At 38.8% G+C, this 18,630-nt stretch overlaps 1 protein-coding gene across 1 annotated transcript; it reads right to left on the bottom strand.

Annotated features, from left to right (window-relative positions):
* Positions 1 to 123: 123 nt before the first annotated feature.
* On the bottom strand, positions 124 to 18,289 carry dph5 (diphthamide biosynthesis 5). Its single transcript, XM_051694300.1, has 7 exons — positions 17,945 to 18,289; positions 16,346 to 16,470; positions 14,684 to 14,792; positions 7,838 to 7,958; positions 5,854 to 5,893; positions 2,553 to 2,656; positions 124 to 2,340 (listed from the first exon to the last, which is right to left on the bottom strand). The coding sequence occupies exons 1-7, from the start codon at positions 18,077 to 18,079 to the stop codon at positions 2,108 to 2,110; spliced, it is 867 nt and encodes a 288-aa protein (XP_051550260.1). The 5' UTR covers positions 18,080 to 18,289; the 3' UTR covers positions 124 to 2,107.
* Between the last annotated feature and the right edge of the window lie 341 nt (positions 18,290 to 18,630).

The following is an 18,630-nucleotide window of genomic DNA, read 5'->3' as shown; positions in this document are numbered from 1 at the left end:
GTGAAATTTGTATGAAAAAGCTGTATGGAAACGCTGTGATGTCATATGGGGACTCGATTTACCAGGCGGACTCAATTGATCATGACACTGGCTCTGTTGAATCTACAGCGTGAAACAGACAGCGCTTCCGTATGGTCCAATTCCCAAAAGAAGGATTTAGATGAGCCAGTTCTTTTGAATCTACAGCGTGAAATATACAGCGCTTCCATTCTAGTCCGGTATAATATTAATCTTACATTGAAGTGCAAGTTATGAATGTCCAACTCGAAATTAAATAAGAACTGTTGAAGTCTTACAAGCTTGAAGTACAACATTAGACAACAGATCAGTCTAAATTGTCTCTGGAACTTTTACTGTTATGTCATGTGACTTTAGACCTGTAAGACTTTAATCAAGTAGTGCAGTTAATGACTGGTTGTTAATATGAAAATGTTTTGAGATGCACAAGTTTTGTAATATACAAGGAATTTTATATTTTAAAAAATGAAGGAATGAAATGTGCCATCACATTTCTTGTTTGTTTAGATACAGTCCAGATGTAGCCTAGTTAGGATAAATTATTGGATTGGATATATGTCTCTTAAAAAGTCAGAAAACACACCTTTTACAAGAATTGGGTTGGGGATGTCAGTGAAGTAGCCTATACATGCATGTGAACGATTTGGTAAATTTCAGTGTTGAGTGAACAAGCAGTTTTTCGGCCGATTGCGTCCGTGATAAGAGCAGCACAAGCATAGGAGGATGCGTGCATACCACTGCCTCTGTGTGACAGACACGGTGTGTCTCTGATGGGCCACAAGCTCTAATAATCGTGTATCCAAACCAGAGGGAGTTATCCTTACTGCTGCAGTGTATGGTGCAAAACACTTTGTTTCTTTAAATACTCCACAGAATTCGTTGAGACAGAACATGACTTTAAAAATTTGTAAAATGTCCACAATGTTTGGCTATTAGTAACGCACGAACTTGCTTTATGACGTCTATTGAAAAATGCCCTTAAAAACAACTCCAAACAACGCAATGTTGCCCCTTAAAAGTTAATTTCTGACACTAGTCTAAATAGCCTCTTTTAGAAGTGCTTTAGTCAACTGTTTGATATACATACTCAAGAAAATAATAATAAAAAATGCTTCTCTCAAAGTCACCAGAGTTTAATGCTTCGTTTTGACCAAAAAAAAAAAAAAATCAATAATGGTACACTTAAAATTTGTTTTAAATATAATAGAATAACAAAGAATAACATGTTGATCGATACATGTCACAAAAAATGACATTTGCAGCCTCCACCCCCCCCCCCCAAGTCTGTCACCTTTTTCAACTCTATGGAGTTTGCAGGTGTGTATCTTACATCAATACTTAACATACCACGTCAAGTTTTTGTTATGGCAGCTTTCAAGGTACATAACCTTGACTCCATAGTCAGGGGACAGTAAATGTTTGTGAATAAATCAAAGAGCCACATTGTTTCAGACCTTTGCTCATTTTCTATGCAATTTATTCTGATTGAACTGAAATGACACCACAAACAAACCCACAGATATCAATAACATCACTCAAACCCAATGTCAGGCGACATTGTAGTCATTGCCAATGACACGAGTGTCTTTATTGTACAAAAATCAATCTCTGTTTTTGCTCATTATGACATGGGCAGCTTCATGCGCAAAAGAATCTCTAAATTGACTTTCATCATATTTACATTCTCAATGAGAAAATTCCATGTATAACAGATACATTATGCCAATTTACAAGAAAGGTCAATTTTCAAAGGCACTAATGCAACCCAGATGCAGTTAACCTTTAACCAAAATAACCTTTCCACTTCCTCAGTTATAATTACATCATTTATTTTTTGACAGCACGAACATGACAGCCACACATCTCGTAAAAAAAAATGCAACCCTGGTCTGACTGAGGCTTGAAGGTTAAAGTGGGCAAATTTGATCTAAAATAACAATTCTGTAAATTGTGTGCTCTCCTGAACCTCCGGCATCTCTGGGCTTCACTTTAATGTTGTACACCTCCAATGTCCCTGCCTGAAGCACTTGTTTTATTGCCAAGTGAACCATTTTCTTGATGACCACTGTTCCTTCAAGCTTCTTGAACATCAAGAAACATATGTGGAACTATCGGTCATCTTCAAGGTCTTCAATCCTTCTGGACCACTGAACAGTTTGAGCATGTCCATCTCAAGAGGGTGAAGGTGTCCGCTGATAATCATGGAGTGAAGTGGTCCTCCCAGGTCACAAGAGGCCAACTCACGTAGTGTCCCGGAACGGATGGCCTGGTCTTCGGCTCCAACTCGGGCCAGACCGACACACACTGTGTCTTCGGTCATTGCTGCATTGAAGCAAAGAATATAAACTGTGAAATGCAATAATGAGGTTTTTTTTTGTTTGTTTTTTATAACAAAGCTTCTAATCAGAAGTAATCCAATTTCCTTCAATGCTTGCCAGTCTGTAATGTCAGAGTTGGCTAGATGTCCAGATGGTTCTACCAAAAAGATCATTTTGGTCCTCAAGCAATTCAGAAGGGTTTTCATGGGTTCTTACCCAGCTCCTCTCCCCGTTCCCGTCGGTTTTGCAGTATCTCCAGAAGTTGCTCAGCTGCCTGAGTGACAGTCATGTACCTGGGGGGCTCGTAAATTTTTCGGCCCCTGGAAAGAGAGGGTACGAATAAACTCAAGATTTCAAAGTAAACGTAAGAATTGCTGATGCACTGAATGTCTATTCTTTTAACTTGTCTTCATAGAATGAATCTGTAATGTGCTCTCAATTATTGACATGTCTACATGCACAATCTTATGTACGCCGATTATGCTTAATAAGCCACCAACATTTAAGGTCATGTAGATGCCTTTATTGGGTAATGTTATTAATGGTTTTATCAAAAACTGATCAGCATTTGTACATTTTTGCCCATTACCTTGATTTTGTGTTGCATGTAAACACCTTTACCGACACTCTTACCGGCCTATTTGATGTGCGCAAATGTTGTGCGCATGACTGTTTACATTTTGACGTCAAAAGCAGATAATAACCCATTTATTTCTAATCTCATGAAAATGCGGTTTTCTTGTGTTGTTGGATTTTTAGAATAAGCTGATTGGTGTGCATGTATAGTCACTCGTTGCGTGTTGTAACAAACTTAAGTATCAGGTCGTCTCACACTGCATTGAGCACAGAGCAAGTGGGTGGCCTGCTTGCTCTCCATTGTTGGGCCTCATGTATTCAGATAGAAGACAAAGGCAGGCCTTACACAGTCGTAAAACCTAACTCAGCCCCCACACACCAAGTCGTAAATCTTACTGATAAAAATCTCGCCAAAATCAAACAAAGGGAGTCCAAAACAGACTACAAATCCCATGAAGCCTTGCTCACTAAAGGATCGAACTCTCAGCTCCTATTGGATGAGGCACACAACAGAACGTCCCTCAAACCAGGACATCATCAGGAGTAGAAATACCTCTGAAATGCTTCCGGGATTTGCTTCCAGCAACTTTGTTCACCGAGTATAGACGTAGCTCATCGCTGCTCTCAGGTGCAACCTCGTGGCACAAGGAAGTAACGTCCGACTCGAAACTGTGGCCATACAATCTCCATCTTGCTGGACGAGTTGAGATTACTCTGTGTTCAACCAAACACTCTAACGGATCCGAAGGAGACCGACGAGCAATCCGCATCTTCATCCGTTTGCCTGCAGAAGTGAAGAGATTAAAGATTTCTCTTCCATCTTCAATCAAGTCGACACTTCTGAGTTCTCCGCCAGCCCGCCGAGAATCAACAGCTGTGCCCGCCAACAGAGCAAGGAAATGGCCTCCTGTCATCACACGAGCCTCAAGGAACCGGGTCGGATTTAAAGGACAGATGAACACACATTCTGCATCCTCATGCGATTCAAGTCAGAGGTTTACATCTGGGCAGAGATAGAATATTATAGTGTGTTATTCTTGTGTTTCAAGGTTTTTGCTTGCACAGTTTAAGGACCGCCATGTCCGCTCATTATTAATACTCGGGGCATTAATTATCAAGAATTTGTTTTGCTGTATTGTGGTCCAACCAAATGGACTGTTGTGCATTTTCGCCATCGCAGGTGAGACCAGCAAACTGTTTTGATCCATTAAGAGTCAAAGAACACGGGACTGTTTACGAGCCGTCCACCGCGTCTCTGAGCGATAAACTAACCCCCCCCCACACACACACACACACACATGTGTTATAGGATTATTTTGATTTCCATATCTAATCATATAACTGTATAGATTGTAGTTGTAAGTCGGAAGTTTATTGACTGCATTGTATTAATTATTAATTGATATTACTGCATAAATAAACTTTGTAATATAAACAAAGAGAAGTGTTTTGGTTTGTTTTGCATACGCCTGTGTCATGCTGACGGGATGTCAGTGCTCGGATTCAAGCCTTCATTCATTGTTTTTTTCCCAAAAATCGATATTCTTCGGATGTCGATTTTCCTAAGAAAACAATCTAATATTGAGACTGTTTTACTATCTGGTTATTAGTCCCTGATTCCAGGGTGGTGCCCCGTCAATGTTAATCCTTATTAATATTCTACTGATGTTTGATAATTGATAATTATCTTTGATGATTGTTGAATTTGAATGATCAATAAGCTAGTGTTAATTTTAATTAATGTTTCATCGATGTTAACAATTAACGATTTTCTTTGATAATTGTTGATTTAAAGGATTAGAAAAAGCTAACATTGATTCTCATCAATGTTCTATAGATTTTAATAATTAATAATTGTCTTTGATAATTATTAATTATTGCTAATAACCAAACCCGCTCCTAAACGTAACGCACTACATTTACTGGAGCCCCATATGAGGTTTTAATGAGTTAGATTCAATTAATAACTAAAGAAATAATTATAAATTATTTCTGATAGTAACACTGATCTAAACAACCAGTAAAGCCCTACACCATTAATGCTTTCACTGATGTTATCCACTTTACATTGGTTAAGATGCATTGCACAATTTACTTAAGGTGCATTAGCCATTAACTGACCATCAGGCTGTCATCTTTGATTAAATCAGTCAACTAAAGGAAGTTGGAAACATCCTTTACATTTCTTCTTGGGGCCATTTCCCCCTCCCCGAGGTGAAGGGCACCAACCTCACTGGACAAGCATCTGACTGTGACCAAAATCATCCAGCATACGGTTATTCCATTTCCAAGTAATGGTACAACAGCGCCAATAAATCTGGGAGACATTAGCACTTTCCAACCTTGAACGAGGATAGCACACACCATTCCTATTGCTCCTTTTCCTTACGGCATACATAGAGGAACACTAAAACCCATTTGGGTTTATGTGGATTGGATATAAAATTACACAAGTGCACAACCATGGGGGAGATAATTACAGGACACCACAGACAGAGCAAGGAGTTAACAACAGTCTTCTACAAGGAGAAATAATTAAAGTCGACCCCGATGAAGTTGAGAATGCAGTTCTCGAAAAGACTCGAGGTTCAAGTTTGGAAGTGCAGCACAAAGTTTCAAATTGCAGATAAATCTTTTTTTCCTGAAAGCTCTTGATGGGAAAATTATACAGTAGAAGTTTTGGAAGTGGTCCAGGGAAGCTCCATGATAACAGATCATACGTCCAAGTCAAAAAAGCTGCCACGGGTTCTATTGTTGTTATTTTTTTCCAACTCAACCAGTTTGGCATCCAGCAACTTACATGTATGAATGTTTAGTGAATGTCTGCTGTAAACCACAAATCGACCCAAAGCCCCTCCCTAGACAGTACCCAAGACTAGATATAAATCAGTGGAACCCAACCCCCACACATACAGAAAACAAGAGAGTGAGAAGGTCTTACCTCATTAAATTCTCCATGGACTGCTCTTTGACTTTGATATCTGTGAAACAAGGGAGTTATATGTGTCATATGATAAAATAAGCTTGGGTTTAATAAACCAGGCCTCACTAGATGTTACTGTCACATCATAAATTGTAGGTCGGCCTTCCATCTGGGGCTGTTAACCTTACAGTCTGGAGCATTAGTACATTTTCAGATCACACCTGAGGGGCCCCACTTTGAGAACAAAGCAAAAGCAGGTCTACAAATCATGACACTGTTTCTACACTGGAAGTGACCAATGTGGAACACTGTATCGAATCGTGACACGACAGCTCATGGCTGTCTACACTGGAAGCGTTTAAGTGGAATGTCACCTATAAATGTTCACAAACAATGGACTAATCAGCTAAGAGTTCGAAGTCAGACTTTAGCAACAGTAAAATAAGATCATTTCTTTAGCCGCTTTACCACAATTGAGAAGAAATGTTCTGACACTGTCAGCAACGTCTCCAATAGCATTTCAACTTGAACACAGTTCCGAACAGTATGATTACAAACCGTTCCTGGCCTGGATTTCTCGACACGGTTAGCTAACCATACTCAATCGTGCTGGTGGAATAACTTTAGTATGTAGTGACTCACGATTTGGCTCAGTCAGTCCACTCTAATGCTGATTTCGCAGAACCACGGTGAAAAAAGAAACCCTAACTGTTCCAATGAGCCTGGATTGGCACGGAACGGTTCTGAGCACGATAAGTAGTGGTTCCAGTAGCATTTCCATTTGAGCACGGATAAGTACAGTGTGATTACAAACCATTCTGGCCCAAATTTCTCGACATGGTAACCTTATCGTACTCAAGAAAACTGGATAAAAATTTACATTTGGGTAAAAACAATTATATAAATTAGTAGGCCACAGACCAGAATCATCATGAGTATGTTTGGCGTAACAAATTTGTAAATAAAATTTTATTTCAGTCGGATGAGGAAAATAAAACTGCTGGAGTAACTGTGCAGCATGTAAAAAACAGAAATATGGTGTTCATCAATTGAAGGTGCATTTCAATGGACTGCAATTTAGTGTAGACAGTTCCATTGACTGTCAATCTGCAACACGCTTAAAACATACCGTGTAGACACGGTATCAGGCAAGACTTTATTTTGGATTTAATTTAGAAACATCCGCAAATAAATTGACCAATCACTGCCAGTTTGATTAATAGCCCATGTCTTGTTAGCACAGATATGATGAATGGATGCAGTGTATAGTCACTGTGGGGTTGTCTATGTGTATGAGAGTGTCTGTGTGTTCTTTTGTTGTGTCTGCAGGTTATTGTGTTAGATAAACGCTCTTGCAGCACAGGGTGGATGGGGATGTGTCCAATCCCCACCTCCTGTTTGCTTTTGAATAATGAGGTTAATAACACTGATCCCCCTCTTGCTCGTTTTCTCCTCGTTCTTGCTCTCCGACTCTGAATGTTTCCTCAGCTGGGATGCACCTGGGGATTCCAGCCCCTCCCGCTCAGGTCTCACCAGCCAATGGGAGCTGACCACCAATGAGGCGTCTACGATTTCACAACCATTCATTACCAAAGACGGCTTCTACTGGGGAATCCCAATGGTACTTTGGAAGCTGAGGGTTTATGTTGGTCTGAAATCTCCATGGCACACAGATAAAGTAAATTATTTGCGACCATCTGCTTTGAGGGGCACCAAGCAGAATTCTGCCCCCCACCAGCGAGACACACTTGCTCTTTTGCCTCCCTTGTGCATTTACAATTGGTCCAAATTTAATATGCACCCCAGGGGTGACACTGAAGGGAAATGGCTATTTGAGGTTTTGCTCAAAATATGGAAGTAGGGGGCGTCGCATCCCTTGGGTGGAGTCTGGTTTGACTGACACATTCATTGCTGTAGTGACTGTTGCAAACACAACAAATGTGTGGTATCTAAGGGACAGCTGGAGAGCCAGGTCATATGCAGGTGTAAACAAAATGCTTACCCAACAGGCACAGTGTGTGCAGGCCCATATCCCTGTTCTTCTTGATCTTATCATAGAAGCTCTCAGGTCTCCACGTGTCTGTCCAGAACACGATAGATACAGTCTCCCCAAAGTTGTAGAGCTACGGAGAGTAATCACATTTAACTTTAATCACATTTAACTCCTAGATCCATAAAAGCATTCAAGGGGTCTAACATTAGCTGGTAATTTTTGCGTGGGTCAGTGTGTTGAAAGTAGGAAGCCCATTTTCAGTAGTCCAGTTTTGTTTAGTGTTGTGATCGCTACAGCAGATTGGTCGCTCAGAGTGCCACCAACAAGGTGCTTCCTGTTATTCAGAAAGCATGACATCATTCTAAACATTAGAATTCGGCACAGCTGACACAACAAATTAGTGTCATTGGAGTGCGAGAACTCATTACCAGTTATTTTGTATCCTATAGATCCCATGGTGCATGTATTACTTCAACATGCCCCACCACAGGTAAGGAATGGGTCAGGGTGGTTGATTAGTTGGTTAATAAATTCAACCAGTGAGTTTATACAGATGTTTTATTATTATTCAGGGTTTCTTTTAGCAGCAGTGCTTTAAAGGGGATGAATTTAGAGACGCAACTTCTCTGAGTCTGCAACGTTTTTTAATTATTGGTCTATGTAAACATGCAGTTGGACAATTTTATTTGTATTGTTTTTTCAGCACCTCGCACCATGAGTGTCGATTTTTAGGATGCGATGTCAACTTCAAAATAGTTTGACTTTTAAAAACATGTTCCCAGTTCCCTTGAGTTCTTTTACGTTGCTTTCTATCTAGCTGTTTTTGAACACAAGATTGTGCCCTAAGCCGAGTTTCCGCTAAGAAATTTTGGTGCCAGCCAACGTGTCGGGGAATGATAAAGTTTGCTGGACAAATTGGAAAAAATCATCTCATTTCTGTTTATTTTATGCTGTAAACGCAACTGACTATGCATAATAATGCGATATAGGCTAATAATGACACAATCAATTCAAACGAAGAATAAACTTTTGTTCATCATAGCTGCTTTTTCTTTGGAAAAAAAAAAAAAAACGTCAATCACGGAATTAGCATCTAATTTAAAAAACTTTCAACAATGGGTGCAAAACAATACAACTTCACTGCCATGTCACATATCTTTTCAATTATAAATAAATAAATACCAAATTGTTATGCAATGTCAAATAATTTCTCACCTTGGCTAATTTCCTTGGCTCTTTATTTTTATGACTACTTTCCTCATAAAAGCATTTTGCTGCCAAAGTGAAGTGAAATTTATCCAGTGTTTCTCTACAGCTTGAGATTCACATTAGCCTGGTGTCCTCTTCTCCAGAAGATGACAACGCAAGGCTGTTTTAATGTGATTCTTAAGTGAGAAACTTCTCACTGCGGGCACGCAAAATGGCAATAACGCAGGCTGCTTTTGCCAGCGTGCGGGATATAACCCGCAGTAGTCGCAGATTAGGAAGGTTTAAACCTCAGTGGCAGGGTAGCGCTGTTATCATTGGGATGGCGTCATGCTGTACACTTGTGACATCAACTAAAGGGGTTGCTGACACATCATGTAAATATTTCCACCAGACATTGTGTCCATCAAAGTTTGAATTTGTCGGACATTAGGACACTTTAATGGTCAAAAACAGTAATTACCGGCTGATGGAAACCCTGGCCCTAAGTGAACGCCCCTTTAAGAAACGGGGTCTGGTGGACATGGCTCTACGGTAGTATAATTTTATAGCCTTTTTTAAAGTTATAGTTCACCAAAATTGTTTTTTTTTTTTTTTTTTTTACATTTACTCACTCTCATGCTGCTGGTCCATTCATTTTTTTTTTTTTTCGAAATTAAAAAACAACATATAAAGATGAATACTCATTTTATACCCATGAGCAATAAACATGAAAAATGAAGTTGATTTATCATATTTCCATTTTTCAAACAAAACGAATAATCAAAAAAATTCTCATATTTGCATATTTCTTTTAAAATAAAAAAACAACATTCAAAATATAATTAAAAGAAAATAATTTTAACTTCGAAACAAAAAACTAATAAATGCAATGTGCGCAGACCGTTGTTCCAGACCAGTATGCAGTGTTGCGTAAGTTACTCAGTAATTCAAAACTAATTACTAATGTGAAATTGTAATCAGATTACTGACTACTTAGTTGAAAAAGTACTACATTACTAATTACTTTCTAAAAACACTTCACAAAAAAGCTTTGTCTTTTCCGCTTAATGAATTTAAAATAATGTCTATTTTCTTCTTTGTTTATTGATTCAGGGGCACACGCCCTTCAGCCCTTCAAACTCAAACAGATGTACATATTAATGTAATTTATGTTTTAAATGTATTCTCCATATATGAAAATTATTTTAGAAATATGTGTCACCGTTGTACAGTAATTAAAAGTATTTAACTTAATTGTAATCTGATTACAATTTTAAATGTACTGTGCTACACTACTTTTTATAATAAAATATTTAGATTACAATATTTAATTACTTTGTTACTAGATTACACCCAACACTGCCCGTATGGATTACTTTCTTCCATGGAACACAACAGGAGATGTTAGCCTCAGTCACTATCTTTTTTTCCATAAAATGAAAGTGAATGTTGCTAAGGCTGTGTTACATCCCTGACCAGGTTGACAGGTATGTTTTGGTTTTGGAACATTCCTCTCTCTCCTTTGCCCCCTTCTTGAAATTACCTGACACTGACTTGAATGATGTGGGAAGCAAGTCACGTGATAAAATGCGCAGATTGACGGTCTCAGAAGCGGAGGCAACTGAGATTCATCCTACGCCACCCGGATTGAGGCGAGTCGCTGCGCCACCACGAAGAATAAGAGCGCATTGGGAATTGGGCATGCATAATTTGAAAAAAAAATAAATAAAAAAACACTTTGTAACCCTTTCCAGCTTTATGCAAAGCAACAATTCTTGATCATAGGTCTTCTGAGATCTCTTTTTTGTGAGCCGTGGTCAGCAGATGCTTCTTGTGAATAACAAACTGAAAATGAGTGCTTTTTATAAGTCGGAGAAGCTCCAACCCACACCTCCAATCTCACTTCATTAATTGAATGCCAGGTTTGCCAGCTCCTGATTTTTTTGTTGACGTCATAATTTCCAACCTACACTGTTAATGTTTGAATGATGTATTCAATATGTACAAGAGCAATACAATAATGTGTGTTATTAGTTAAAACAGATTGTGTTTGTTCATTATTGTAACAGATGAAGATCAAATCAGATACATAAATGCAGGTAATTCCAAAGGGTTCACATACATTTTCTTGCCACTGTATGTACCCTACTAAGTTACCTCGTTTTGTCCTTATTCTATGGACACATCCACACTAATACGTTTTCGCTTGAAACGCATTGATTTCGCTATGTTTACGCCTCTCATCCACAATGTCTGTTTAGTTAAATACGAAAATTGGGGGAAAAGGGGAGAGAAAAGAAGCAGAAGAAAGGACACATCTTGCTTCACCTTTCTAGTTTTATTCTTTGAGTTTTTGTTCTCACTTGAGAATTGTGTGGACTGGGCCATAAATCAGAGGTGTTCCTCCTAAGAGTGAGTTTGTTCAGACCAGTTTTTTTTTCTTCGGGCTGTTCTTTGGCTCAGTCTCGAAGAGTATTCCCTTTTTGGGTAACACTCCTGAATTCTTTGCACTTCAATACCCTACTCTTCACCAACCACAACTTTACACATACCCAACTAGTTAAATGTTATTCCTCATTTTCCCCTAACTGAACCTGTCAAAATAAATAAATATAACAAAAATAATGGGGATGTAACAGCTGTAATTCTGCCTAAAATCTCCTGAAGATAGAAAGTCATACAGGTGAGCATGATGAATGAGGTTGACTAAATGATGATAGAATTTTAATATCACAGTTAATACACTCATCTGTCTCTGAAAACAAAATCAGATGTGTTGTGGGCAACAAATGGTGGCAAAGAACAGTACACACTTGGAGCGGGAAAGTCTTATTTGTGTTATTATTCACTGGTAACATTTTTGCGCACCCTGGATGATAAATGCTTCAAATTAGCTGGTCTGAGATCAGTTGAAGACCCCTTTGCGGGCCTGGGGCAGCTGGGGCCTCAGGGTACACAAAGCTGCCCTGACAGGTCAATACAGGGGGCTGTTATTGATAGCCACTACACTTCATTGATAGACTCCACTGGGACGTCTTCGGCACAAAGGCTATAATGCAGTTAATCATTTTCTCCAGAGACTAGCCATGAATGACTCATGATAGCAGGCAAAAGAGATGTTCGTTCTCTTGAAAGCTCAGAGAAGAACTGAAAAGGTGAAAATTGGGCTGTTCCAAAATCTACTGTAGCTGCCTAGAGAAGCAGCACTTTAAGGCATCATAGGTGCACTCCTGATATGAAGGCTACTTCAAAAGGAAGGTATCTTAATTACAGTGGCAAGAAAAAGTATGTGAACCCTTTGGAATTAGCTGGTTTTCTGCATTAAATGGTCATAAAATATGATCTCATTTTCATCAAAGTCACAAATTAAGCTAACAACACACAAACAATTATAATCTTTCATGTCTTTATTGAACACAACCCATTAAACATTCACAGGGCTTTGGAAAAAGTAAGTGAACCCTTGGATTTAATAACTGGTTGATCCTCTGGCAGCAATAACCTCAACCAAGCCTTTCCGGTAGCTGTGGATTAGACCTGGACAACATTCAGAAGGAATTTTGGACCATTCTTCCTTACAGAACTGCTTCAGCTCAGCCATATTCTTAGGATATTTGGTGTGAATGGCTCTCTTGAGGTCATTCCACAGCATCTCTACTGGGTTAAGGTCTGGGCTCTGACTGGGCCGCTCCAAAAGGTGGATTTTCTTTTTTTGAAGCCATTCTGTAGTGGATTTACTTCGATATTTAGGGTCATTGTCCTGGTGCATCACCCAACTTCTACTGAGCTTCAGCTGGCGCAGAGCCACCCTGACATTATCCTGTAGGATATCTGTAGAAATTCATTTTTCCCTCGATGTAGGCAAGCGGTTCAGCCCTGAAGCAGCAAAGCAGCCCCAGATCATGTTGCTCCCTCCACCTTACTTCAATGTTGGGATGATGTTTTTATTTTAGTATGCAGTGCCTTTTTTACGCCATACGTAGCGCTGCGTGTTCTTTCCAAGCAATTCGACCTTAGTTTTATCGGTCCATAAAACATTTTCCCTGTAGTGTTGTGGAGAGTCAAGGTGGTCTTTGGCAAACTTAAGGTGCGCAACAATGTTTCTGTTGGAAAGCAGCGGCTTCCTTTGTGGTGTCCTGCCATGGACATCATGCCTGTTTAATTCTTTCTTTATAGTAGACTCATGAACAGAGATGTTAACCAGTTCCAATGATCCTTCAAGTCTTTAGCTGTCACTCTAGGGTTCTTTTTTTTTTCACCTCACTGAGCATTCTGCGGTGTTCCCTTTGAGTCATCTTGGCTGGACGGCCACTTCTAGGGAGAGTAGCCACAGTAATAAATCGTCTCCATTTATAGACAATTTGTCTAACTGTGGACAGATGAATATCTAAGCACTTTCAGATAACTTTAACCCTTTCCAGCTTCATGCAAAGCAACAATTCTTGATCGTAGATCTTCCGAGATCTATTTTTTGCGAGGCATGGTCCACATTCGCAGATGCTTCTTAACTCAAAATGTTTGAGTGTTTTTTAGTTACTTTTTATAAGCTCTAACCCACACCTCCAATCTCGTTTTATTAATTGAATGCCAGGTTTGCCAACTCCTGACTCTTAATTAGCTTTTGTTGATGTCATTAGCCTAGGGGTTCACAGGTAGGTTTTCTAACCTACAGTACACTGTGAATGTTTAAATAATATATTCAATATGTACAAGAACAATAAAATAAATGTGTGTTATTAGTTAAAACAGATTGTGTTTGTTCATTATTGTAACTTGTTCACATACTTTTTCTTGCCACTGTATGTACCCTCCTAAGTTCCCTCGTTTTGTCCTTATTCTACGGACACATCCACACTAATACGTTTTCGCTTGAAACGCATTGATTTCGCTATGTTTACGCCGCTCATCCACACTGTAATGGCTGTGTTTCGAAGTTGCTCTGCATTACCACATTCTTTGGAAAACAATGACATTATGAAACTAAAACAAGTTTGACATTTTCAAACAAAAACTGATTTTTCCACGTGCCAGTACATCAATGCAAATTGCATCATCAGCACCGTACGCACAGACTGTCCACGTGCAGCCTACTTTTTCTAGACACATAGACAGTCTTTGCGCAATGTTGGCATTTGTGGTTGACGTTGAATGTGCTAAAAGTGTATCACAAAGCTGTCATATTTCACATGCGTAGAACGTGTCCGTATGGTCTCGCGGTCAAAACAGTGAACTTTCAAAGGCTGAGCACTTGACTACCCGAGATGGAATGGCACATGGAAAATTAATTATACCCTAGCCTTGTGATGCTGCCTATGTTGAGTGTTTCAAATCTGTCAACTTATGAGGTTTCATAATGATTAGGATGCAACCTTAGTGGCTGTTCACACTGAATGCTTTTTTCATCCATCCGCACTGATTTTCAATTGTTTTTTAAGGTAAACTTGCACTAGATGGACATCTTTGACCATTGCGTGACGTTTCGTGCAGGAGTGCCACGTTTTTAGATACCGTGTCTCGGTTTTGGCTAGTTTTTTTTTTAGCACAAGAATGCATACGGTCTGAACGCCCCCTTAAAAGATAGCTGCCTATGTGGGCAGTAGGCAACGAGAAAGCTCACTAAATTTTAAAACAGAGCTATCAGTGAGGTGTTTCTTAGCCTCTACCTACCTGTAGTCCACAGCAGCCAACCGCGTTCATGATGGAGGCGTTGTGTATAACACGATACTGTATCCCGGCATTCAATGCTCGAAGGACCAAGTCACTATGAGTTGTGGCTCTGGAGAAAAGCAAAAATGCAAGTTTATGCACACATAGTGTGCACACATAGTCGAAAATACTACATCATAATTCTTACTACCGTGCTGCACTGTTAACAGCGTGGAAGTGGTCCAAACTGTGCCAAAAATGTTTATCTTTGCAATCTTGAAGCATATCATTAAACTTTATTAAACCCACACATACTTAAGTGCAGGAAAATGAGTCGTCAGAGCCCCTTCCCCCTCCCGCAATGTGGGTTTCAGTGGTTTGGATGGGAAAAAAGAAACGCTGAAGCCGAATGCTATGCAAAACTTAACCGTGACTACAATTGAAGTGACCCAGACGGGAAAGTACAGCGTAATCAGCTCATTTCTTTAAAAGCAGTCAAAAAGTACCAGACGTTCATATTCCATTTCTTGTAAGACCGATATCTTGTAACCCCAGAACATCATTGCTCAACCACACTGTGGTCTTTCTCAGTGGTACAAATAGTCTGAATAATGGGAATCATTCCATTATTTACCATCTATTAGACTAAACGCTTTCTGATTGAGCTTTTTTGTTGTTTAATTATACTTATGGTTGAGATTTACATTTATTTTACGGTATGCATGCTTTTAAGTGAACTTCACTCAGTCTGAGGGCATTATCAGAATAGTGTAAAGACCAAATAACTCTGAACTTATGACAAACTTTGAGTAAGAGTGAGTTGTTCCAAGATCTAGATAGACTATGCATAAAAATACTCTACTAGGTTGAGACCCACTAATGATATTTCCTCTCTAATGTATATTTAAAGTTACAGGCCAGCGATACTACAGCTTTCCAAAACGTTTGTGCTACGTCTGGGTTTAAATTTCCTGTCAAGTCACTGTAGAGTTGCACTTGTGGGATTGTGGCATGTGTGATGACAAGTTAAAGGGAGAGTTCACCCAAAAATGAAAATTCACTCTCATGCCATTCCAGATGTGTATTACTTTCTTTCTTATGCAGAACACAAAGATTTTTAGAAGAATATCTCAGCTCTGTTGGTCCATACAATGTAAGTGAATGGTGATCAGAACTCTGTAGGTCCAAAAAGTAAACAAAAGCAGCATAAAAGTAATCCATAAGACTCGAGTGGTTAAATTCATGTCTTCAGAAGCGATATGATAGGTCCGTGTGAGAAACAGACCAATATTTTAGTCCTTTATTACTATAAATCTCCACTTTCACTTTCACATTCTTCTTCTATTGTTTTTTTCCATTCGCATTCTTCATGCATATCGCCACCTAATGGGCAGTGAGGAGAATTTATAGTAAAAAAGGACTTTTTTTACACATCATATCGCTTCTGAAGATATAGATTTAACCACTGAAGTCATATGGATTACTTTTATTCTGCCTTTATGTGGTTTTTGCACCTTCAAAGTTTTGGACCCTGTTGACTTGTATGGACCTACAGAGCTGAGATATTTTTCTAAAAATCTTTGTTTGTGTTCAGCAGAAGAAAGTCATACACATCTGGGATGGTCATACACATCTGGGATGGCATGAGGGTGAAAAAATAGATCTTGAGGTAGTCTCACTTACCCAAAAGGATCGCCCACCACCAGAAATGCCACATCACTGACATCTGCTCCTTTTAGGATTTCATCTGCTTGTTGTTCCACCATGTCTCTATCTGCCAGCAACAGCTCACGACCATAATACTCCTCCTAACACCAAGAACACAATGACACCATAAACCTGAGTGCTTTAATAATATCTCTGATACGATGTGTTTAGTTCTGTATTTTCCATCAGATGTTTAGAATCAGTTCTAGTCAAAGACGATTCGCAAATGAATAACTCTTGCGAGTCGGTTCTTTTCATTGAATCAGCCGAACGGCTAAGTAAAATGGTCTGAATCAGTTCACAATTCAGTCCAAATAACTCAGATAACACTGAAGCTCTGAATTGTTCTTGGCTGAATCAGTAAGACAGTAACGGGATACTTAACAACACTGAAAAAAAAAAAAAAAAGTGCTTTAAGTTGATTATTTACCTACAATCCATTTATATCAAACCTGAAAATACATCCTGTTGTTCGGCAGCCATGAAGAAGTGTTTATTAAATGAATAGATAAACCAAAAATGAATATTCCCTCATCATTTACTCACTTTCATGCCATCCCAGATGTGTATGACTTTCTTTCTGCTGAACGCTAAAGATTTTTAGAAGAATATTTCAGCTCTGCAGGTCCATACAGTGCAACTGAATGTTGGCCAGAACTTTGAAGGTCCAAAAAGCACATAAAGGCAGAATAAATGTAATTCATAAGACTCCAGTGGTAAAATCCATGTCTTCAGAAGAGATATGATAGGTGTGGGTGAGAAACAGATCAATATTTAAGTCCTTTTTTATCATAAATAACCACTTTGATTAGCCCTCCTTTGCGTGTTTATGAGGACAGTGTTCCGTCTGAGTTCTGTTCCCTCTGTTTTTTTTTCTATCACCTCCCTACCCAGTAGGTGGCGATATTCACGAAGAATGCGAATCGGCAAAAAACAGAAGAACTCGGTCCACTTGTGAACGCGCATAGGGGAGGGCTGATGAAAGTGGAATTTTTTTTTTTTTAAGTAAAAAAGGACTTAAATATTGATCTGTTTCTCACCCACACCTATCATATCGCTTCTGAGCACATGGATTTTACCACTGGAGTCTTATGGACTACTTTTATGCTGCCTTGCTTTTTGGAGCTTCAAAGTTTTGGACCATGTTCACTTGCATTGTTCACTTGAGATATTCTTCTAAAAATCTTCATTTGTGTTCCGCAGAAGAAAGAAAGTCATACACATTTTTGTTTCTAATAAATTAGGTATTAGATCAAAATACAGATTGCAATATATATATATATATATATATATATATATATATATATATATATATATATATATATATATGAAGTAGCCTAAATGTAGCAAGCTACTGTTTTCATTTCAACGACAGCCATCTGCTTAGCTCATTTTATAAATTTTTTAATAAAATATAAAAATCGATATATATATATATTTTTTTCTTCTTACATTTTTTAGAACATTTGAGCACTATGTGTCCATCTGAAGTCACTGCAATAATTCAACATGCATTTTTATGCTCTACATCAAAACATTTTCTAATCTGTCAACTGTCATCCTTCATCCACATACCAAAACCTCTTTCCCGACGGTCAGTATGGACGTGTAAGCCTCCAAATAAACCCGACTACACTGTCGGATGATCTCTAAACCCTTGACAGTGATGTCTTTTGAATCACCAAGACCAAGACCGATAAAATACAACATCTCCAAAACACCGAAGAGACCAGGCTGCACACAGTTACACCTCGATAAAAAGCTAAATCACAGTATTATGGGCATTTATAGACCCTTTAAATAAATTAAGAAGTGATTAAGTTTATGATCTTTTATCAGAAACAGAATTAGTTTCCAAAATATCTTTATCAGGCTACAGAATAGATTCAGTGCTGTACTGTTAGCTGTCTGCTGCTCTCACATGGCACCGTATGGAGGAACTGACAACCGGCTGCCGTAAAGCGTAGAGACATTTACGACAGTGACGCGGTTTTCACTCAGCGGTAGCCATAGAAACAGAATAAACCACTGGAGCGGTAAACCATGGTAACTGGCTGGTAAAGCACCAAGGATCTCTTAGCACAATTGTGTTTAGGAAGTTTCTGGACTATATATTTTCTCATGAACCCACTTTAAAGGTAAAATAATATTAAAGGATTAGTTCACTCAAAAATGAAAATTCAGTCATTATTTACTCACCCCGATATGACTTTCTTTTTCTTTACTCAAAGGGAGAAATTGTGAAAAAATGTTGTGCTCAG

This window comes from Myxocyprinus asiaticus, chromosome 49 (genome assembly GCF_019703515.2).
Source record: "Myxocyprinus asiaticus isolate MX2 ecotype Aquarium Trade chromosome 49, UBuf_Myxa_2, whole genome shotgun sequence".
Lineage (NCBI taxonomy): Eukaryota > Metazoa > Chordata > Actinopteri > Cypriniformes > Catostomidae > Myxocyprinus > Myxocyprinus asiaticus.
This window is presented reverse-complemented; position numbering and strand designations above follow the sequence as displayed.

What these genes read in the sequence shown, in the direction of transcription:
- dph5 (XM_051694300.1), bottom strand. Translation starts at nt 18,079, where the DNA reads ATGTTGTATTTTATCGGTCTTGGTCTTGGTGATTCAAAAGACATCACT. An exon ending in GTGGTGGGCGATCCTTTTGG is followed by an intron (nt 14,793 to 16,345) that starts GTAAGTGAGACT and finishes GCTTTTCTCCAG; the next exon opens with AGCCACAACTCATAGTGACT. An exon ending in TTGGCTGCTGTGGACTACAG is followed by an intron (nt 7,959 to 14,683) that starts GTAGGTAGAGGC and finishes TACTCTCCGTAG; the next exon opens with CTCTACAACTTTGGGGAGAC.